The sequence below is a fragment of the Hippopotamus amphibius genome, chromosome 4 (assembly GCF_030028045.1).
Source record: "Hippopotamus amphibius kiboko isolate mHipAmp2 chromosome 4, mHipAmp2.hap2, whole genome shotgun sequence".
Lineage (NCBI taxonomy): Eukaryota > Metazoa > Chordata > Mammalia > Artiodactyla > Hippopotamidae > Hippopotamus > Hippopotamus amphibius.
The window spans coordinates 88,957,061-88,981,709 of NC_080189.1; the positions used below are offsets into that span (position 1 = coordinate 88,957,061).

Consider the following 24,649-nt stretch of genomic DNA (forward strand, 5'->3'; position numbering starts at 1 on the left):
TGGTTTAAGCAAGTTGAGAATGCACTCAAATTTGTTGTGCACATGCCAAATATTTTTAGATTAAATAGAAAATGCTAATAGATAATTTTGTTTCTATGGTAATTTTTCCTTTTCTGATGCAAACCTAGTTAGTGGAATTGGCAACTGAACAATAATTGCCTGTGTAACAAAATCATTGTCTTACTATTTTCAAATAAAAGAAAATTGGCTAAGAAATTACTTTTTGGATCATCTGAGTTTTAAAATGGAGAGAATTATGTATATTAAGATTAACATAAGATATTAAAAATTTATTGATACTTTTAAAAGTCTAATGGCATTTATCATCTGTCTACCTATCGATACTGACCAATAAAAGTACTACCTTCCACCTGTATGACATTATAGTTTTCAAAGAGTGTTCACGTGTATCATCTCATGGTATCCTCACAAAACACTCTGTGTTTAGCACAGCAAGTATTATGCTTACATTGACGAAGAAACAAGCTTTGAAAGATTAAGAAACAATTAGAAGGTCTGGCCCTCTTACCACTCTATCCAAAGGTTCTTCTGTCTTCCTGACACCTTTGGAGAAAAAAAAGTATGAAATGAATAGAGTCACATATAACTTTCCCCTGTATTTAGAGTTTACTTGCAAAATATTTTTACACGTTCAGTTTTTTAAAAGCCATTCCTTTGGTCATGAACATGTCCTGCTGGCAGGAGTGTAAATTATTAAAACTTTCAGAGTTCAGTTTAGCAATATGCATAAAGCACCTTAAAAATATGTGTATCCTGGAAATTGTACTTTTTGGAATTTAATGTAAATATAAAATTAGGGATGTTCACAAAAACAAGTTCAAGGAATTTTTTTATAAGATTACTTATGATAGTAAAGAATTGAAGCAACTTAAATATCCAAAAATAGGAGGGTGTTACATAAGTTAGTGTACATTTGGAATGTTATGCAACAACTTAAAAATAGTATTTTGAAAACTATTCAATGATATGGGAAATCTTCCATGACATAATTATAAAGGAAAACTCTAAAATTCTCCTGTGTACACCTCCTTTACTCTCACACAACTACCACACTCACATAACTTCACCTCTGACACTTAGTCATCAAATGTTTAGAGGTTCCCCCGCCTCCCCCCCTCCAACAAGCAGTTCTCTGTGACACCAGCTGGGTGTCCAACAATTTAACTTAATTGTGACACTAATGTTAGATCCCACAGGTTAGGGACTTAGTTCCACAAAGCTGCTCCCACCCACTTCAGATGCCAGTCACAAGTAGTATGTCCTCAGGTTACCCACAACTTCTATCCCATTTGGCTACAAATTCGAGATTCCCACAACCTCCTCCTCAAGTTCGATTAATTTGCTAGTGTGGCTCACAGAACTCAGGGAAACAGTTAAATTTACCATTTTACTAAAGGATTTGATAAAGGATGCAGTTGAACAGCCAGATGAAGAGACACAGAGGGTGAGGCCTGGGAGGGTCTGGACCACAGGAGCTTCTGTCCCCATGGAGTTGAGATGTGTCCGCCTCCTGGTGTGAGTGTGTTCACCAACCTGGAAGCTCTCCAAACCCCATACTAGTGGGATTTTTATGGAAGCTTCATCATGTAGGCATGATCAATTATTAACTACATTTTCCTTCTTCCTTCTCATGAGACTGGGGGGCAGGGCTCTAGATTCCAAGCTTCTAATCATGGCTTTTTTTTTTTCTGGTGATCAGCCCTCATCCAGGAGTCTACCCAAAGGTGGTTCATTAGAACAAAAGACACTCCTATTGCCCAGGAAATTACAAGGGCTTCAGGAACCCTTTGTTAGGAGCCAAAGGCAGACATCAATTTATATATATATATATATATATATTTCTGTTATCTCACAGTAATGTTAAGTGACATGAGTAGAACACCAAATTATATGTATGGTATGATCTCAATTCTGTAATAATAATAATAGGAATTTTAACATAAAATTATATTTTAAGATATATTCCATAGAAACAATTACAGAGGGAAACACACAACTTGATAACAGTGGTTATCTGTAAGTAGTAAGATGAATTATTTCTTCATTTTTTTGTGTCTTAATAATGAACATATATTACATTTATAATAAAAAAAATTAAACCCATTACTTAGCATATATCGTTTCCTAAGCCTGACTCAAATAATGAAATAGGTGGAGGATTTCTTACCATCTAAATGCCCATGAATATTTTACTTAATTTAATAATTAATATTCAGTAAATGTACAATTTAATATACCAAATAAAAATTCCATGTTGAAATTTTGTCTGAGATAGTTTATGAGTGATCATTCTGATAGTTAAAGCCACGGTTTAAGTAGCTGTTTCCTAAACTAACCTAGTGATTAATTCTTGACACCTCATCCTGTGCTGAAGACAACATGTGACAACCTAATGGAACAAATTCATTCATCGCTGGATTATACATTCTGTAAAGTGAGTTATATTCTCTCAGTGAGTGACCGAGTCTTTTCAAGTATGGGGATGGGGCCCCTGCACTTGGGAGTCCCCCCCCCCCACCTCCACCCCCACTCAGGGCTCTTCTTCAGACTTTCTACTTGGCTGAAGTAACCTGCATCCCGGCTGTGCTCAGGAGATCCGCTCCCTAAGTCTTCCATCCCCTTTAGAGAGGCCAGCTGCTGTGACTTAGAGAGTCCTTCTCAGAGTGACCCATTATCAGCCCCTGAGGCTCTCAGGTGGCAAAGTCGTGAATATCCAAGGCCTCTTGTCCATGACAGGAAATGGTCCCCACGCTAAGTTCTGTGGACCGAATCTATTCAGAAAGGGATCTCTCTCAAGTTTAAAAAAGGGAAATTTACTTGCCTTGTGTTACGAAAATAAGAAACTTAAAAATTTGTCCTTAAAGATCCACTAACTTGCAACTTTAAGGTCCTAGGTGAGAATAACTATTGTTATAAGTACTTTCATTACAGCATTAAAAAATGCCAGTTAGGTTTTATAAGTCTAAGAACTCTACAACTCCTACACCCTATGAATGACAGATGATACTTGCATGAAATTGGCAACTGTCTTCCAGGAAGCCCTAGGATTTACAAGGCGCTCTGGGTTACATCAGTCACAAAAACCATGTGTGGACAGCCACAACAGACTGCCACAAAAACGAAAAGACAACCTACAAAATGGGAGAAAATATTTGCAAACGATGTGACCAACAAGGGCTTAATTTCCAAAACATACAAACAGCTCATACAACTCAACCACAAAAAAAAAAATAAACAACCCAATCCAAGTTGGTCAGAAGACCTAAATAGACATTTCCCCAAAGAAGACATACAGATGGCCAATAGGCACATGAAAAGATGCTCAACATCACTAATTATTAGAGAAATGCAAATCAAAACTATGAGATAACACCTCACACTGGTCAGAATGGTCATCATTAAAAAGTCTACAAATAACAAATGCTGAAGAGAGTGTGGAGAAAAGGGAATCCTCCTACACTGTTGGTGAGAATGTAAGTTGATGCAGCCACTGTGGAAAACAGTATGGAGTTTCATCAGAAAACTAAAAATAGAATTACCATATGATCTAGCAATCCCACTCCTGGGCATATATCCAGACAAAACTATAATCCAAAAAGATATATGCACCCCTATGTTCATAGCAGCACTATTCACAATAGCCAAGACATGGAAACAACCCTAAATGTCCATCAACAGATGAATGGATGAAGAAGATGTAGCACATAGATACAATGGAATACTACTTAGTCATTAAAAAGAATGAAATAATGGCATTTTCAACAACATGGGTGGACCTAGAGATTATCATACTAAGTGAAATTAAGTCAGAAAGAGAAATACAAATTCCATATGATATTGCTTATATGTGGTATCTAAAATATGACACAAACTATCTATAAAACAGACAGAATCAGGGACATAGAGAACATATTTGTGGTTGCCGGTGGGGAGGAGGTTGGGGGAGGGATGGAGTGGGAAGTTGGGGTTAGCAGATGTAAGTTTTTATGTATAGAATGGATAAACAACAAGGTCCTACTGTATAGCACAGAGAACTATGTTCAGCATCCTATGATAAACCGTAATGGAAAAGAATACATTAAAAAAAAAGAATGTATATGTGTATAACTGAATCACTTTGCTGTACAGCAGTAACTAACACAACATTGTAAATCAACTATACTTCAAGAAAAAAAATTCAATAAATGGACAGCAGAGGGCATGAGAGAGTTTTCAGAAAAAAAATGTAACCTAGAGAAAGGATTCTGGAATTCAGTTTAAGTGGGGGAAGCCCTAGGAATTTGCTAACTTTCTTAATTATAAACCTTTGAAATAAATATATCTTATGACTTCTGTTCTTTATGAAATCTTAATAACTCAATAATCTAAATTAATAACAATACTAAGAAGTAGGTAATGAATATGTAGGTAGTCCTATTTTAAATCTACATGTTATTTGTTTTCATGCAGATGATGTACAGGAAAAAGCTTGTTATTTAATGTAGTCAAATTTCCCTTACTTTAAACACCTTGAGAAATTGCCTAGTTTACAAATATCTGAAGAAGATTCTCATGGTGGGGGGATGTGAGTACTTTTTACATTAAAGCAGTATGCATTTGTGTGCGTATGTGTGTGTGTCTCTGTCTGTGTATGTATGTAAGATAATATTTATTGCGAACAGAAAGTTAATGTATAATAGAAAACCTTTAAAAGCTCACTTTAGAGTTCTTGTATGTGCTAATGCTTCATTCCATTTCTACAAAGTAGCAATAGTGTTGCAACTGTTTACACTAGTAGCATTAATACATCCTTTGAGTAGAAATTCCGTTTGCTTCCTGATAAAATTGCTTCCTGATAAAAGTTTATTGTCATTAAATAATGACCTTCATTATCTCTAGGGTTGCTTTCTATCGATGTATATTTTTATCTAATAATAATATTTTCATCCTTTTACTTCAAACCTGTGACATTACACTTGGGACTTGTCTCTTATAAACAGAATACAGATAGATATTTTAAATCCAATTTGAGAGTCTGTCTCAACAAGTACATTTAATCTACTTTTTTTCTGTAGTTACTTTTACATTTATATTTATTCTTACCATCTTCTTTTGTGTTTTCTATTAACCTTGCCTTTTCTTCGGCCTTTTTGTTGTTGTTATTCCTCTTTTTCTCCATTCATGTCTTTAGTTTAAATGTTTCCCTTTGTTTGCCTTTTTCCTCTATAGTAATTCAAAAGGCTATTTTCTTTACTTCTAATTGTCATCCTTAAATTTTTCACATACTCACTTGACTTAGCAAATGTCTAATCAGTCAGTATCTCCATCTTCCTCTCAAACACTAGAATTCTTTAAGGTAGTCTTTTCCATCTTTCCTGTCATTTATTGTCTTGTGTATTTCAGTTTCACCTTGTTTTTGAAGCCACTTAAGTAGTTACTGTTGCTGTGAATATTTAATGCTTATTTAAACTTAGCAACATTTACGGATTTATTCACGCATCTCTTTCCTTCTAGACTCATTTTTGTTTTTGCTGAAGTATATTCATTATATATATTCTATGAGAGTCACTGAGTAGTTTCTTCAGACTTTGAAATGTTTTTATTTTACCCCCACTCTTAAGTAATAATTTAGCTGACATATACTGTCTCTCAGTACTTTGAAGAAGTTCAGTTTTTGCTAATGAGAAGTCTTCTATCTAATTTAGTTCCTTTGTGGAGAATCTGCTTTTTCTCTGTGGTGATTTTTGGAATGTTTTTCTTTGTATTAATAATGTACAGTTCAGCACTCTGTGTAGGTTTAGTTTTTTTTTTTTTTTGCTTTACTTTGTTTTAAAGTCAGGTGTATTGAGGTATAATTTACACGCAGTAAAATTCACCCTTTTTAGGTATACAGCTCTATGAATTCCGGCAAATACATAGAGTCATGTAACCACTATGACAATCAGGATATAGAACTTTTCCATCACTGCCAAAAGTTCCCTCATATCTCTTTGTAGTCAATCCTTGTCCCCCAATATTCATCCCTGGCAACAACTGATCCATTATCTGTACCTATAATTTTTGCCTTTTTCAGAAACTCATATAGTAGATGGAATCATATGGTATATAGCCATTTGACTTAGTATAATATATTTGAGATTCATCCATGTTGTATGTATCAGTAATTTGTTTTGGAGTTTTATTCCATTACATGCATGTACCACAATTTGTTTATATATCCACACGTTGGTATTTGGGTTGTTTCTAGTTTTTGATGAATATATAAAACCAATATAAACATTTGTGTATAGTTTTTGAATGGATATATATCTTCATTTCCCTTGAATGTGTATTCACATACAAGTGGGGGTTGAATGGGTCATTTGGTAAACGTATTTATTTTAACTTCATAAGAAATATCTAAACTGTTTTTCAAAGGAGCTACACAATTTTGCATTGCCACTAGCAACATGTGAGAGTTCCAGTTACTCCACATTCTCACCAACACTTGGTATTGTCACTTTTAAAAAAACCCACTCTAGTAGGTGTGTAGTTGTATCTCATTATGATTTTGATTTGCATTTCCCCAAGTACTAATGAAGTGAGCATATTTTCACATTCTTGTTTGCCATTTGTATATCTTCTTAGGTGAAGTATCTGTTCAAATCTTTTGCTCATTTTTTTATTGCCCTGCTTGATTTCTAATTATTGAGTTTTGAGATTTCTTTATATATTCTTGATACTAGTCTTTTGTCAGATACATCATCTGCTTACATTTTGTCCCCATCTGTGGTTCCTGTTTACAGTTTCCCAACACTGTCGTCTGAAGAGCACATCTTTTAAATTTGAAAAAGACCAATTTATCTATTTTTTTCTTTTGTGATTGTGGTTTTGTGTCCCATCTAAAAACAAAATAAAACAAACAAAAATCCCGAAAATGTTCTCCAAACCAAGGTTGCAAAGATTTTCTTCGACATTTTCTTTTGGAAGTTTTCTACTTTTAGGTTTTACATTTAGGCCTATGCCTCATTTCAAGTTAGTTTTTGTAAATCATGCCAGGTATGAGTTGAGGTGCATTCTTTTACATAAAGATGTTAAAGATCAGTTGTTTCAGCATCATTTGTTGGAAAATATGATCATCTTAATGGATTAAAAGAAAACATTTAGCAAAATTCAATACCCATTCCTGATTAAAAACCCTCCACAAACTTGGAAGAGAAGGAACTTCCTCCACCTAATATAGGCATCTTTGAAAAATTTACACTTAATACCACATTTAACCATAAAAGACTGAGTGCTTTTTCCCTTTAAGATCTGAAACAAGGCAGAGTTGTTCACCTTCACCACTTTATTGTTCTAGAGGTCCTATACAGCACAATAAGGCAATAAAAGGAAATGAATCTACATTGGACAGAAAGAAGTAAAATTGTCTATGTGCAGACAACATGATCATCTAAGTAGAAAATTCTAAAGGATATTATACAAGCCTAGCTGAATTAATTAAAACGTTTACAAGGTTACAAGATACAAGGTCAATAACAAAAATCAATTCTATTTCTGAAGACTAAAAATGCACTTGGAAATTGAAATTTTAAAACAATACCATTTACAATAACATACAAAATATGAAATACTTAGCGATAAATTTAATGGAATTTATGCAAGATCTATTTTCTGAAAATCATTGAAGAAGATCTAAGTAAGTGGAGAGAAATACCATATTCAAGTAAAATAAGACTCAAGGTGGCATATCAGTCCACACTGATGTATTGATTCATTGCTCAGTCAAAATTCTAGCAGGCTTTTTAAAAAAATAGAAATGGATAAGTTACTTCTAAAGTGTACATGGAAACGTAAAGTACCAAGTATGTCCAAAACAATTTTGAAAAAAGAACTAAGTTTGAGGACTTGTACTACTTCATTTTAAGACATATTGTAAAGCTACAATAATCAACACAATGTTGTATAGCTGTAAGAACAGACATTTAAATTGATGGGACAGAATAGAGACTATAGAAATAGACCTACACATATCTAGTTAGTTAATTTTTGAGAAAGATGCTAATATAATTATAATATGACAATGGGAAAAGGATGCTTTTCTCAACAAGTGGTGCTGGAACATTAAATATCTATATGCCTTTCCATCCCCTTTCCAAAAGAACATCAACCTTTACTTCACACCATACACAAAAATTTGAAATAGTTAAAAGATGCAAATAGAAGAGCTAAAACTATAAAAGTTCTGGAAGAAGACATAGGAGGAAATCTTGTGACCTTGAATTTGGTTAAGATTTCTTAAATAAGATACAAAAAGAATGAACCATAAAAGAAAAAAATGGTAAATTGGATTTCCTCAAAATTCAGATGTTTTGCTCTTCAGAATGAAGAGACTAGGAGAGATTGAGAGAAAATATTTATGAAACATATTGGTAAAGGATTTGTATCCAGAATACACAAAGAACTTTTACAAGAATGATAAGAAGAAAACCTGATTTTTTTAATGAACAAAAAAATTGGAATATACACTTACACTAAGAAAAAATATAAATGGCAACTATGCCCATAAAAAGATGCTCAACATAATAAGTCATTATGGAAATGCAAATTAAAACCACAAAATTAAAATTAGATACCACTACAAACCCACAAAAAGGTCTAAAACTAAAAATACGGACACTACCAAGTGTTGACAAGGATGTGGAGCAGTGGGAACCCTCATATGTTGCTGGTGGGAATATAAAATGGTACAGCCACTTTGGAAAACAATTTGATAGTTTCTTACAGAATTAAACATAACATCATCTGACACAGCAATTCCATTTCTAGGTATTTACCCAAGAGAAAGGAGAACATATATTCACATGAAGACTGTACTTGAATGTTCATAGCAACTTTATTCATAATAGCCAAAAATGAGAAACAAATATCTATCAACTTGAGAACATCAAATAAATCATGGTGTATTTGTACTATGGAGTAGCACTCAGCAATAAAAGAAATGAAAGACTGATATCCACAGCAATGTAGATGAACCTCAGAAACCTGATGCTAAATGACAGAAGCCAGAAACATATATGATCCTATACACATGAAATTCTAGAAAAGGCAAAACTACTGGTGGTTACCAGGTACCTGGAATGGAGGGGCTGGGATGAATGGGGCACTGACTGTAAAGGGGCACCAGGGAACTTTTTAGAGTGATGGGAATGTTTGTGGCAGTGATTACACAACTGTCAATATTTGTAAAAACTCATCAAATTGTATACTTAAAATTGTGAGTTTTTTTGAACATAAATTATATACCTCAATAAAGCTAAATTTTTAAAAAATTTACTCAGTTCCTGTTTCCCCTTTTCTCTCCTGCTAAGCATGAGACTCAAGTTCAGGGTAATTAGGTAGCATTATATTTCAGGGTGGTTTCCTAGCTAGTGGTTGGTGTCTGACCATGCTGACTCCTTCTGAGATGTGCGTCCGCCTGGGTCTCAGATATGGGTCTTCGTGCTGGAATCTTCTGAGAATTCTGCATCCCCATCTGGTACTCAATTTTATGGTCCACAAAGCTTTCTGAAGCAGTGTCTTTTCATCATAACACGAAGGGCTCTTGGGGTATAGCACTCCCAGCCAATCTCAACACCTCTCCCACTCCACTCTGTAAACTCTTTTGGGCCTTTTCTACCTAGATAGTTTTCTCTGCTTTATCACATGAAAGAGTAGAAGTGATGATGTCTCTGGAAACTTGCCACTTTCCCCAAGTCCCACTTGGGGAAGGAAGCATATTATCCCTCTGATGTCCTTGCAAGTCCAAGTTGCACTATTTCATTTTCTGAACTTAATCCTGGGTGGACAGAGTGCCTCAGGGGCCCATGTCAACTTGTTTCCTCACCACCTCTCCTTATTCCCCAGCTCAGAAAGAGGGTGTTTGGTTTATTTTTATTTTTAATTTCCTCTTCCAATGTAAAGTAGGAAGATTGTCTTGCCAAATATTCTTCTAACCCTATAAGTAATGTAAAAACCTTTGCCTTTAGAGGAAGGAAAGAAATTGAGTAAGGGATGCTGCCCAGGGTGAGGAAGAAAAAAGTAGAGATCTGCCTAGGGCCAGAGGAAGCCTGAGAACAGGAAATACTCATGCAATGAATAGAGGAGCCTGTGTAATTTCTAGATATGGGAGAGGGAACTATGCCTGCTTTACTTGCTGTCCAAAGCTGGCCCTTCCCTGACTCAGAGTTGACACATATTCTTTTAAGGATTTTTAAAAATTTTTAGTTGCTCCCTTTCTCCCTCTCCAGTACCCAGTATCCTATATAGTCTTTCTTATCCTAGATTTAAACATGTCACAGTGGGATGTGAAGATTAGGTTTACCAGGACTCTCACACCAAATCCTAAGGAGAGCTCTGGGACAAAATTATGCTGCAGGAGACCCAGATCGCCTTTTCCAGACCATGGATTCCTGAAATAACTTGGTCCAGCCCCAGGCTGACCTCTGTTTATTTTTTCCCTATAAAAATAATCTAAGGCACATTATACGTGAAAGCTGAGGAACCAGGCAGTGATGGGAGGAAGCTACCACTTACTGAGGACTATATGCTGGATCTGGGCTGAGACTTCACATGCGTTGTCCCATTTAATCTTCACAACAACTCTTAAATCATCTCGCAGTTAAGGAAACAGCCACTTAGAGGCTGAGTATCTTGCCCAAGTTTACACAGGAAGGGGAGGAATGAGATTCAAGCCCAGATTGAGGAACTTCCAAGTAGTCAATTCCATTAGCCCACGCTGTCATCCTGGTAGACTAAATTAACGCCACCAATCCCAATCTTAGATGAAACAACAGGAGAAAGAGGAGGAGGAAGGGAAAGATCTGGGCTGTTGCAGATGGTAGTAAGTGATGATACCGACCAGGGTTCTCGGCCTTCCCCAATCAATAGAAATTGGCTAGAGGCCAGACAAGAAATTCAGGCAAGGCTTTATTGGGCCCCTGCTGCAGCAGCGGGGAATGAGAACAAACAACAGGTTCCCTTATTTGCTCGCTCCCCGAGGAGGGGGACAAGCTTGTTTCTTACATGGGGTGAGGGTAGGAGTGTGTCCAGGGGTCAGGCCAGAGGGGTGGCTTAGGTGTTTCGCCCACCCCTTAGGTGGTGGTGTGTGCAGGGGGCATGCTCAGTACCCTGCTTTTGCTCCCAACACCCTGTTTTTGCTCCAGGTTCCTCAAAAGTGGCAGTTGGGTTTTTTGGTCTCTTTGTATTTTGGGGTTCAGAATTTGCCTCAACTGCACATACATGCAGTTATTTTTAGTCCCATACAGTTTCTTTGTATTTTGTTACTCGAGGAGAGGGTGTTCAGGTGCAAGCATTGCAGCACTGCAGCAAAGGGTCCCAGGTCCCAGCCTGTCTCAGTGATACCCCATATTTCATGAAGATCTTTGCTAAGGAAACAGACTCAGGTAGACCTATAGTTTCTCCTGACTGTGGTGTGGGGAAGAGAAAAGGTGTAAATGAAAGAGGAGGTTTGCAAGGCCTAATTAGATAGGATAGACAACTGTTGTAATGTTATGAATATGCTTCCTGGTATCATTTTTTTTTTTAATTCAAGCAAAGATAATGGAATTTGAAAAATGTGGACATTTTCATAGCAAGAGTGAGGAATGGGTTGCAATGTGAGGATTCTATATTGTATACAAACATTCAGAATCTCTGTTTTACAGACCTTCTGAAAAACTGTCAGTTTCAGAGCTACTTGGGCATTGTGCACTTCCCACAGGCTTTGGAACACAGTCTCTGCTTACTACTAAATTATTTAGAAACTATTAGGGAGACTAATAGGGTCTCTCAGGCACTCTTTGAATTTCTGAAGCCTGACTGGGCTTGCAGAATGACTGTAAATTATTGCAGATATAAGATCCAGCATTTCTTGTCATACTTTGTATATGTGAAGGCGTTCCTTTGGTTTGTAACTATAACAATAAATTCTATAGCCCATTGTTTTGCCCAGCTCAGTCTTAAGACCTCACAGACTGCCTAATAATCACTGCTTTACAAGAATTAGTTTTCAACTGATTTAAACCCTGCTGGCCTGCTCTTTGCTAAAGGGGGTCTTAGCCTTACACCTTTGGGGTGACAGGTTGAATTCAGTCAGCCTGCCTGTATTCTTGATCCTGCTTTCCACCACTGGAGGCCTAGAGGAAAGGGCTTTGCTGAGGCCATGGCAAGTATCCTGTAGAGTATAATAGAAAAGGGTAAGGGATTTGGAGCCAGTGGACATGGATTTTAAAAACCACTGCCTTTTATTGCTATGTGATCTTGGGCACATCATCCCAACCTTCAATTCCCTCATCTATAAAGTGGAGATAATAATTCTTATGGAACATGGTTGTTGTAAGGAGTAAGTGAAGCAATGTGAGAGAAAGCTTTGTTTAAATCGTCAACGACTATAAAAATGGTCTTATTATTAGGTGCACAGGAAGGTGGCCACTGGACAGGAGTATCTGCATGCAGATGAGGGCGACCAGGAGGATATGTTAGAGACAAAAATCATGTCTGTTTCCATGACAGTTCTTCCACATGGATGGTGCCGTCATGACCCTATGTGTTAAACCCACTCAGAAATGAGTAATATAGAGCTCCTTTTGGCAGTGTAGGTTCCTGAGAAGAAAGGGGGAAAATCATATGTATCTTTGAAGAAAGAGTGACTTTTCTTGGGTCTGAGTTTGGTGGGAGTATGAATAAGGAGGCAAAAGGACAGTGAAATGAGTTGGGAGTAGGGCTAGAGCTCTCTCAGCATCCTTCCATCCCAAGGAAGGACGCTCATCCTATAAGAGTCTTGGGTTCTCCATGATCATGGGCAGTTAACAGGTTCCTCATTGATTACATATGCAAATAATTTAAGACGTAACCATCTAATACTATGAACATTTACTTTAAAGGTTAGATATGCACTTGGACCTTCCTCTCAAGAGTTTTGCTTTCTTTTATGTGTATATATGTTTTTAATTAAAGGTGGTCCAAGCCACATTGTTACTTTAACACTTTGATTATGAGACGATTTTTATCTGTACATACTGACTGCAGTGGTTTTATTTTTATCTGTGCCAGAATGTGTTTTTTTGGGGGGGTGGGGGGGCAGCATTTTTTTGAGAGGGTTTTTTTCTTTCTCATTTTTTTTTAGGAACAGAAAGAAGTTGTGGTTTGTTTTGCTGGGTCTCTGAATGACAAAGATTTTCTACTCCCTCTTTTTAAAAACATGAACTGAAATCTATATGTTTAAAAAATGTTTCAAGTCTAATCTTCGTATGGTAATAATGGGTATTATATAATTGTACATAGACTTGCACATAGAATAAAGTATCTAGACATGAATAAGTGCAATAATTGCATCTGTTGCATCTAGGACTGCCATGGGCATAGTGTCTGATGGCGATAATGTTGTTATTATTGTTGAATTAATTGGATCTGAGGTGACCATAGGCTGCGTGTCAGGTTGGCTGCCCAATACCCTGAGCCCGTCACATGTGGACCAGAGGCGTCTCAGAAAGAAAAGCCTTCAAGGTAGGCTTTTAACATTATCTTCAAAAGAGAATATGCATGTAATCACAGGGATGCACTGACAGGATTGAGAGACACTAGCCATACAATTTTAAATATACCACAATTTTTGTAACCCCATTTTGACATTTCTGTATTTTAATAAATATAGGAAACTGAAACAACAAAAAAATTGTGTCCCAGAATTTCCCCTTCCTCCAAGGGGTCCAGCTCTGAATTATTGTAGAAACAGTCATGTAACTAACTTTTTATAGCACTGGGTGCGGGGGAAAGGAGCACTGGATTCTGTTTCCAGGACAGTTAGAACAGCTAAATTATGAAAAAGAATGCTTAGGTTCTGTGTGGGACTAAGAAAGAAATACTGTTTGATTTTACATTATACCCCGCTATTCTAAAATAAGCAAAATTTGTGCTTGTTCATTGACAAGTAGTGTCAAAAGACAATCTTCCTGCAACATCTTCCTTGAAGCAAGCGTTGCCATTTTACCTTCAAAGAGTCACATCGTTTGTATATCCTGCTCCATTCTCTGGTGCATGGGGTATTCGGGATTTTACATGTGCTTCTTGCAATTTGTAATTCAAGGCACATTTCCTTAAGAGTTCAGAATCAAAACAAAATCATCATCACCTCTTCAGCGTTAGGGAAGGGGAAGTAGTGGTGTGTCTTGCAAAACGAGGCATACCCTGCAATGTTGATTGCTTAATTATTCTTTGTGAAGCTTCCTATTTTGGTTCTATGTTTTTAGCCCTGAGATGAAGTGTGAATAATAGAGGTGTTCAGTGTTCTTCTGTAATGGGACTAAAGTTTTTATTTATCTTCCTTTCTCCTTCACCGGCCTTTTGCTTTTCTGTGTCAAAGCTCAGCACATGTCCTTTCCTTTCCAGAAAGCCTCATACAACCATGTCCTCTCCTCTTTGAACTCCTACAGTGTAGCATGGTACTATCTTGGTTCAGGCTCTCAGAATCTAACCTTCCAATCAGGGCTGCTTCACTGCAGAACTTTCCCTGCAAATGGCACCCACTGGGAAGGTGCAGTGCCCGGTAAACCTGCTTCTGCATCCATGCTTTCACAGCACATATTCTAGTTATTCATATTTTTATATTTATCTCTGTGATTCTTTGATTAATTGCTACCTTGCTCGCCAGTCTGTGAGCCCCCCTGAGGTCAGGGATCTTGTCTGGTTTTGTTCACCTCGGCACCTATCTCCTACCCATAGCACAGAGGCTGGCTCATAGCCTCCAAATTGTCTCCTTGCCTCCAAATTCACACTCTTTCCAAACCATTCTTTTCACTGCTACCAACATCCTTACAAACTCAGATAACTCCTCTCTGCAGAAAAGGTAATGGCTCCCAATACATATAGATTAAAATCTAAATTCCAGGATACAAGCTGCTTTTTAAGCCTGATCTACTTTCCTAAGAACACTGCTTTTTATTTAGGCTTATTTTACCTTACCTTGCATGACATAGAGCTAGTTATTTCCCTGCCTCGCTTCCTCTTTAGATTGTAAATTGCTTGCATCTTTGTAGACTCTTGGTCTTCATAAAATGACTCGATAAATATTTGCTTAATTGATTTAGGTATTATAGAGATATATGTCTCTAGACTCACTATACTTGATAGCTATACAGTTCTTCTTTCACCAGGGATTTAGATATTTTATAAATATACTCATGTTTATACCACTGTGCCCTGCAAATATATTTTATTCCGATGTTTTATTTATAGCTCTCAATCATATTGCCTGCGGCATGATAATATTAGTATATGGGGCTTTGCAAACCTATATTAACTAATCCTTGAATATTTTTTTTTGTCTGTTAAAATTTGGTATCTACTTAAAGCTCTTTTGTCCCTATATTTAATTAGATTAATAAATATTTTAGATTTTAATTCACACGAGACTTTTGCATTTGTCTCTATTGTATTTTCTTATTTTCTTATTCACTCTCCCTTTCTTTCCTAAGGGTTGAAGCTTGTGTGATAACTTCTATTAGAATTCTGTTATAGTGTCTTTTAGCTCCTTCCCTTTGTAAAGTGTTTTACCTACCTTAAAATATTTAGAATGTTTTCAAGATAATAGAGATCAAAAACTTCAGCAGACTGAGGAATTTGTACAAATTCAGCATAGCACCTTCTTTTGTTGCCTAGGCAAGCTATACCATATTTAAAGATGCCATGCTTTGAGAAGATCGCCTGAACTTCAGTTTTCAAATTAATGCCATCTTGATTATAAAGATTCCAAAAGCCTTTGAAAGATACTTTTTTTCCCATGGAAAGGCATTTTATTTTAAATATAGCAGTGTGTATATGTGAATACCAAACTACTAATATATCTACTTTTAAATAAATAGACGTACTTTGCAGAACTGTAATAGTAGAAAACTGGAAACATTCCATATAAAAAGGGATTATTTGAATAGCTTGTAGCACATTTATGCAAAGGGGTGCTGTGGAGTTGTGAAATGGAATGAGAACTCTATATTATTATGAAGCCTTTTCAGGATATATTAAGTCTAGATGTCTAGATTTTGCTTCAAAATAATATGGAGAGTGGAGAGGGGAAGTGAAGGGTTTAGATAAAACAAAATTACTCATGAATTGATATTTGTTGAAGTTACTATGGTTATGTTTGAAATATGTCTTAAAGAAAAAGCTGAAAATAACAGGTATGGTGTAATGTTCTGAAGAAAATACTTTCCTGGGAAATCCCTTAACATTTTTCATCCATGAAATGACTGAACACACATATTTTAGATGATTAACACAAATAAATCTAGATATATCACCAAACCATTTCCAGCTCCCTGAAGATTTAAGCAACAAATTTTGATTACTTGCCAAATGTAAAGTGTTGTGATGCCTTAATAATAAGTTCTATTAAAAACTGCTTAATGGCATTAAAAGCACGTGTTAAAGGAGGGGAGGTCGAAACAAAACCAATGACTATTAATATCACATAAAGAAAGACAATCAGACATTTGGTACCTCCTGATGGAAGTACATGCCACCACCTATGAAGTGTTTTTGTAGAAGAGGAGGAAGACAAGTGCATGTATAATTTATGGCTGTGGCAGAAAACTGGAGACAGAGTGGAAGCTAGAAGTCCAGAGGCATTATCACATCTAATCTTCATATATTTTTTTATGAAACAGAAAAATTAGTTACTGTCAATCCCATTTTAGAGAGGAGAAAAGAAACTTAATGAATCTATGATATGCCTGTAGCCACTTTAATAAATTCAGGAATAAGAGCCTATGATGCCTTCTGGATTCATATTTCAGAAATATTTTCCATATTAAAACAATGAGGGTCCTTATCATCAAAGAGCAGCTAATCTGATAATATAGACATGAGAGGTGATACATGTTCAACAAAACCTTACAGTTACATAGGCAGAACACTCTTTGACATAAATAGCAATATTTTTTTTGATCCCTCTTCAAAAGTAAAGGAAATAAAAGCAAAAATAAACAAATGGGAACTAATTAAACTTAAAAGCTTTTGCACAGCAAAGGAAACCGTCAACAAAATGAAAAGAAAACCAACTGAATGGGAGAAAATATTTGCAAATTATGTGACCAATAAGGGATTAATATCCAACATATATAAATAGCTCATACAACTACACATCAAAGAAAAAAAAAAAATCCAAAAATGGGCAGAAGAACTGAATAGATGTTTTTCCAAAGAGGACACGCAGATGGCCAGCCAACAGGCACATGAAAAGATGCTCAACAAAAAAAAACCCCCCAAAACAAAAACCCCAAAACACTAATTTGAAAAGATAGATGCACACCAGTGTTCACAGCAGCACTATTTACAATTGCCAAGATATGGAAACAACCTCAGTGTCCATCAACAGATGAAGGGATAAAAAAGATGTGGCATATATATATATATATATACAGTGAAATACTACATAGCCATAAAAAAGAATGAAATTTTTCCATTTGTGGCAACATGGATGGACTTGGAGGGCAATATGCTAAGCGAAATAAATCAAACAGAGAAAGATAAATACTGTATGATATCATTTATATGTGGACTCTCAAAAATACAACAAACTAGTGAATATAGCATAAAAGAAGCAGACTCATAGAGAACGAACTAGTGGTTACCAGTGGGGAGGTACAAACTATTGGGTGTAAGATAGGCTCAAGGATGTATTATATAGTACAGGGAATATAGCCAATATTTTGTAATAACTATAAATACAAAGTAACCTTTAGAATTGTACAAAAATTTAAAAATATATATTTTAAAGCAAAAAAAAATTGACAGTTGGAATTATCCTCTCCAGCAAGGGAAGAAAGTAGGAATGCTCTTCTATTGAGTGCAAATTCACATATATCAGAGATCAAAAGAGCAGATTAGATTGGCCTTCTCTTATGCAATGGATGCCTCTTACCAGTTCTCTCTTAGAAAGGTAACCATCCCAAGACCACCAAAATGAGCCAATAGAGACCTTGCCAGCCAACACAGGGGTCTTTTGGAAACTACTCTGGGTCCACTTGACTACAGGAGCAAACCGACGGCCAATACACAGGGCTGACTTCAAAGATATGCGACCTGTCCAGTCAAGAAAGGACCCGCTCAGGACTTCCCTGACTGTTCGGTGGTTAAGATTTTTCCCTCCCAATATAAGGGACATGGGTTCATTCCCTGGGGATCTAAGATCCTGCATGCCTCACAGTGCAGCCAAAAAAAAAAAAAAAAAAAAAGACCTGCTCTCAGAAGGGCCTGCACTTGGCTTAATGCTCTGAGGTCACCATCTTGAAATCCTTAGTAATTTTATTTTTGAGCTTATGTTTTGTAAGTGAAATCTGATGGGACAAGTGAGAGTGCCCATGAGCAGCACAGACAGGCCAGGTGGCAGTGCACACAAGCATATAGGCCTGAGCTGTGTTGGCAGCAGGCAGTGTGGGTATCGAGCCCAGTGCCTGGTGGCCTATTGCGCAGGTGCATGCCCAAGGCAGTATGGGGCACCACAGAGTGTTGGTTTTTATGTTTCCAAAAATAATTTGAATTAACTTTGTGTTATATTTTAAGGGTGAACTTTCTGTTTATTAACCCAATCGATGAATAGTAATTGAGTACCTACTACAATGCTCCATAAACAAAATTAGGTTTGTTTTCTGCCTTCATGGAGCTTATATTCTAGTTACATAATTATTTCCAATTAATGCAGTAACAGTCTACTCTTTAAAATTAGAATTATTGCTTTGAGTGTATTGATGGAGAGTATCTCTACAACAAAACAGCCTTTTATAGTAATGTAATTGTAGCTAACTTTCCTGACCTATAATATCATTGAATAGATTACTCTAGTTGCTTGGCTTGCTTTCATTATTTTCTATTAAATTTACTTTATAACTGAAGACATCCCTAAATAGCTGAATATAGAATGATTTTATTTTAGAACTGTGAAAAATGGGAGACAGTACCACAGACACAGAACAAGAAGAGGAAGAAGAGGAAGGTGAAAAGGATCAAGAAGACCCCATTTATGCTGTAGCACCCACAATTAACATCCGAGATGAGCGATTTGTTGATTTATCTACAACTCCAGCTTTCATTTGCCTGCATGAGGTACATATGTATTTATATATTACTCTCTTTATATATTACTACAGTTAGACTTGCCTCATTATCTACTTAAAAATTCAGATGAATAATAATGAGTAATATTGAATAATAATGAATGATAATATTATTATCAAAATGACTTATTATATGTAACCTGTAGGCAATATGTACTGTTTGAAGCACTTTAAAATGAAATAGTCCCTACCTTTTCTTCCAAAAGCCTATGGTATAATCCTGGACTACTGCTGTAGTGTAGGTTTTAATACTTTTAAGGCATAATAAATGTTTGCATATATGCAGCCACTTAAGTACATTCGCTGCATTGGTAGATGAAATAAGAGATTTCTTTCATTACTGGATATGCTACATTTACTCCCATAAAATGAAAATAAAAGATCTTGTCATATAATAATAGAAAGAATACACATTTACCTAACCAAATGTAGCTACCATAGTAGAGCACTGAAATATGCTGTTTCCTGTTAGCAGAGAAGCAAAAAGGGGAATATGATTTTTGTTAGATTTTTTGTCTGATTTTTAAAAAAACAAGATGAATATTTAGAAAATACTCATATAGGAGGAGAGTTTTTCTTTAATAGTAACTGACCACATATGCAATCTGTCATGCTTGAGAGCTTTGGAAAATGATTTATAGGACATTTGAATTATGGACTCAAATTTATGTGCCTATAACTGAATAAAACATCTAAGAAATTTGATAGTCATAATAAAAATAAGCTTTAAAAAAGTCTTTGGGCAAAATCAGAGTTTACTTAAAACCAAGAAGCAAAACTAAATCCCCACCCAAATATTTTCTTGGTGTAAATATTTTAAGCAATTGCTACAACTACTGTTGAGCTTTTGTTTTATATATACATATAAACCTCATATCAGGAACATGTGATGTCAGTTTGCCCCATTACTCATGTTTTCAGCTTTGATAGCTTGGTTAAGGTGGTGACTTCTAACTTTCTCACCTATAAAGTTATTTTTCTTCTTGAAATTAATAAGCACCTATGGGGAGATACTCTGAGGGTATTTAAATATCCTATTCCTCTTAAAATTTTCACCTACTAGTTTTACATCTCTTGATGATTCTTGCCCAAATTAATTATAATATTATTATGAAGTTCACCAAATGGCAATTTTCTGATTCCATCATTTCTTCTACATTTATTAGTTGTCTTCCTACTGTAAGGTAGAACTTTCTCATCTTTTCTTTCCATCCATCCATCCATCCATCCATCCATCCATCCATCCATCCATCCCTCCCTCCCTCCCTCCCTCCCTCCCTCTATCAGGGTGGACTTATGAGTTCTTATTCTCCTCAATGAGTTATAATCCATTATTGCCATTATTCATTTTGATACTTCAATTGTCCCAGATTTGGCCAGTGTACACCCTTTCAAGAAGGCTCACTTTTGACATGTTCCTATGATTCTTCGTGTACCTTTTAACTTTCTGTCATAGGAATATGTTCCAGGTTCATCTTGCATTTTCTTTGCTCCAACTCTAGGATCAGCCATTTCTCAAAGGATCTGTGGTTCCTATTTTAGTGGAGAATGATATTTGAGAACTAAGATCTCAGTGCTGGGTGTGTTCATTGCTATTGGTCTGTCATTGCTTCTAAGTACTCTGAGAGCTAGGAAATAAGTGCATAAATATAGTTATCCACACAAATTTATATCTATTTCTATACCTATCTTTATATATTTAGAATGATGAGTTCATATCTCTAGTATTAATATTTTCACATGATCAGGGTTCTCTGTTTCTGCTAAAATCCATCATATGTCCAACTTCACAATAGTATTTCTACTTTTATACCACTACCCTTAATAATTCTGTCAATAAGGGAATATTTTTATTTCTACCAAAGGTTATGCTAACAATGAAAATTACAGTCAAATTTTTTAAGCCACAGATAAAGAAACATGAAAGTTTGCTTTGTAAAGTCAAAGGAGAACTTAGGACAACTTCTCCTGCATATTGATGTTCAATGTAATAACTCATTAAATATTTCAAGATTCTCTCAATATTCATGTACTCACAAACTATAGCTATTAATCATTGAGTATGTCCAGCCCCTAACAAAGTGGATACCTTAGATTATAGGGTCAAAGAACTGTCCTCCCATTTTTTTTTTTATAAATTTATTTATTTATTGGTTGCATTGGGTCTTCATTGCTGCTGCACACGGGCTTTCTCTAGTTGCTGAGAGCGGTGGCTACTCTTCATTGTGGTGCGCAGGCTCCTCATTGTAGAGGCTTCTCTTGTGGAGCATGGGCCCTAGGCACTTGGGCCTCAATAGTTGTGGCACATGGGCTCAGTAGTTGTGGCTCACGGGCTCTAGAGCACAGGCTCAATAGTTGTGGTGCACGGGCTTAGTTGCTCCATGGCATGTGGAATCTTCCCAGGGCAGGGCTCGAACCCGTGTCCCCTGCATTGGCAGGCAGATTCTTTTACCACTGCGCCACTGAGGAAGTCCTGTCCTCCCATTTTGAGTAGTAATTACACCAGTAATTTTACTGCCGGAGAACTCTTCCTTTAGCCAACAAAATCTTGAGGAATGAAATATTGACTTCAAACAACTTTATTTCTATAATAAACATCCCTGAGATTATTTGTATTTGCATCTCTAGTTTTATTTTCTAATTCTTTTAACATTCCTCTAAGATTCACAAGTCTTACAATTTTTTAACCTACTATATTGTGTAAACAATTGTCTAAACAGAAGCTGAATCTGCAGAAGAGCAAGAGTTCTGAAATAAAGCAGTCAGAAATTCACTTCCAGAGGCCCAGATGCTTGGCATCACATTGAAAGAACCAGAAGCTGCTTATAGGATTTATTGTTGTTAATGCCAGTCACACAATTGGCCCCAGCACTACTGAGTTGTAAAAGCTGAATGTCATGCTCTCATCTAATATTGCCTACAGAATGTGTCTCGTATTCATGGCACTCTGTGATTTGGGCCCAAACTATTTTTGCAATCTAATAATTCACTTAGGCCCTCATGATCTTCTGTTTATGTTACTCCCCTTAGCATGGACTCTCCCATATTCAGATGGCTGGGAAATTGGCATATGTTCACAAAGCATGCACAAGGTCATGGCTGTCCATAATCCTCCTACTCACATTGCCTCTTGAAAGACTGTGCTACTCCAACTAAAAAAATAAGATCAAAAACTTGAATAGGCCACACTTTGCAACCCCTGCATCCGTTCTTAACCTTTTAGAATCTGGCTCAGTTCCCACGTCCTTCAAGAAACTGTGCCTATGCAGTCAGTTCACAGTGCTTTCTCCAACCCGTCAACTTTTACAGCATTTGTAGGCTGCACCTTTCACTTGGTACATGATCCTTAACAGATATTTATTGAATATCTTCTCATCATATAATATTTTGCAGAGAAAATTTAATTCCTCACTGATATTATGATCACATAAACAATAAGACTTAACAACGCAGGAACTACACTGTGTTAAATTCATACTTTGGGATTAATGTTCAAAGTGGTGCTTGGGAACTAAGTCACATCAATGGACTGTGTGAGTTAATGCTGGACACCTGCTCCCCGACACTGCCATCGCTGCCTAATTATGAGGCCTGGCACTCCACAGACTTTTCTTGTCTTGTTGAAAACTTTTATTAAAATTTTTTTTGTTAAGGTAAACATATGTACAGTAAATTTCACAGATACTCAGGGTATAGCAATTTTTTTGCACGCGCCAATAGTTATTACCAACATGTTCAGAACCAAATTCATATTCTCCCACTCCTGACTCTCCTCCTGTGTTCTCTTTATCAGTTTGAGGGTTAAATATCTCCATTAAATATTTCTTAAATTTATCTCTTCTTCATTCCTGCCAAATTCTCACTCAGATGAAAATATATTTCCTGCAACCCAGTGGTGTCCCTTGAGACCCTTCCCAGTTATTTCTCCCATTAAAGTTAGTCACTATTCTGACATCACTGTGTATTAGTTTTGCCTCTTTTTAAAAGTCATATGAATGGAATCATACAGTATGTTTTCCTTTGCGTCTGGCTCCTTTTGGTAATCGTTGAATCTGTGAAATTTATTGATAGCATCGTGTGTGGCATTAGTTCAATTTTTTAAAATTGCTCTGTAGTGTTCTTTCATGTAAACATACCATAATTTTCTTGTCTGTTCTATTCTGTTTAGAGATATAGAGTTTTGGGTTGTTTCCTGTTTAGAAGATTATGAGTAAGGCACCATGATGATTCTTATGCATGCCTTATACTTGTGAATTCGTTTATCTTGGGTGTATACCTAGGAGTGGGGTTTCTGTGTCATAGTTTACGTTTATATTCAGCTTTGGTTGATACCTTCAAATGGCTTTCCAAAAAGATTATACCAAGATATACACTCTGATGGGCCATATGTAACTCTTTTCATCTAATACCATGGCAAGGATCATGTGTGATTTTATTTATATCCTACACAGTGCCTGGCTCAAGACCTTCCACAGAGGCAAGCAGTAAATACTTAGTATTTAAAAATAATTCTTTTAACAAATAGTATGTGTCTCTTTGTTCAAAGCATCATGTCTGTTGCACGTTAAGGCTTAATGTAAGTTGAGCTTTCATGGTATTCCCCAAGTCAGGAGTTCTACTTCTAATCTGTACACGGTTATGTAAAGTAGCACTGATTTCTCAGGGTGAACTTGGTTGTCAAATGTCAGTGTGTCAGATGTTGAACTTTTCCCAAACTTGGAAGCCATAAAGTCATTCTTATTTTAATGCCAAGGGCCAAAATCAAAACATGAAATTTTCTTGCCTAAGCCTCTTGGCTCTTTTACTTTTTACCAGAACCAGTCAACTCCTCCCTTCTCTTCATTTCCTGAAAATAATTCTTGTGCCAATCTTTGTTAAATCTTTGACCTGACTTAACCAAGGGGTAGAAAAAAGGTAGCACAGGAGAATTTGGAAGCCACAAGGGGCAATGTGAACACTGGAGGGAAACACTAAGGAAGTAAAAGTGTGAATCTGTATAGAATACAAAATTCTGTTAGGGTGTGGGGTATGCAAGTATTGTGGGTGTGTAGATGAAGATGAATTAGGCTTGATGACATGTGACCTTTTCACTGAAACAGGTTCAATATAAAACTCAACTTTTGGACTGCTTAAAAAATGTGTAATAAATATATTTGTGTTCAAGTTTGAGTTGCGTGTCCAATGAGAAAAGGATTCAGATAGCAAGAAATTTTTTAAGAGCAGCGGGAGACATTAAATCTTAATCCGTTTAAGAGATATTAATTCAGCACCCACTATGTGCCAGGCTCTATGCTAGGAGATGTATATTACCATTACTAATAAAGGTACTCAAATTTACTAAAATTCACCCCTTCAGCTCCTCCTTTGTTTTGAGCACCTCCTGTGTGCTGCACAGTGCTAGACGCCATGGACATTCGTATGCATAAATATAAAAGGGTACTATTCTTTAGAAGCTTCATTTGGGAAATAAGAAACGACATGTTAACCATCAGCAAAAGGCAATGGACGGTTGAGAAACTGGA

General features: G+C 36.3%; 1 protein-coding gene across 1 annotated transcript in view; it reads left to right on the forward strand.

Moving 5' to 3' along the window:
• Positions 1–24,649, forward strand: part of CCDC146 (coiled-coil domain containing 146) — a 124,044-nt gene that overhangs the window by 1,498 nt on the left and 97,897 nt on the right. Inside the window, exon 2 of the mRNA XM_057730675.1 lies at positions 18,947–19,116. Coding sequence (XP_057586658.1) covers positions 18,958–19,116 — 159 coding nt within the window. The 5' untranslated portion in view covers positions 18,947–18,957. The remainder of the gene's footprint in view (positions 1–18,946; positions 19,117–24,649) is intronic.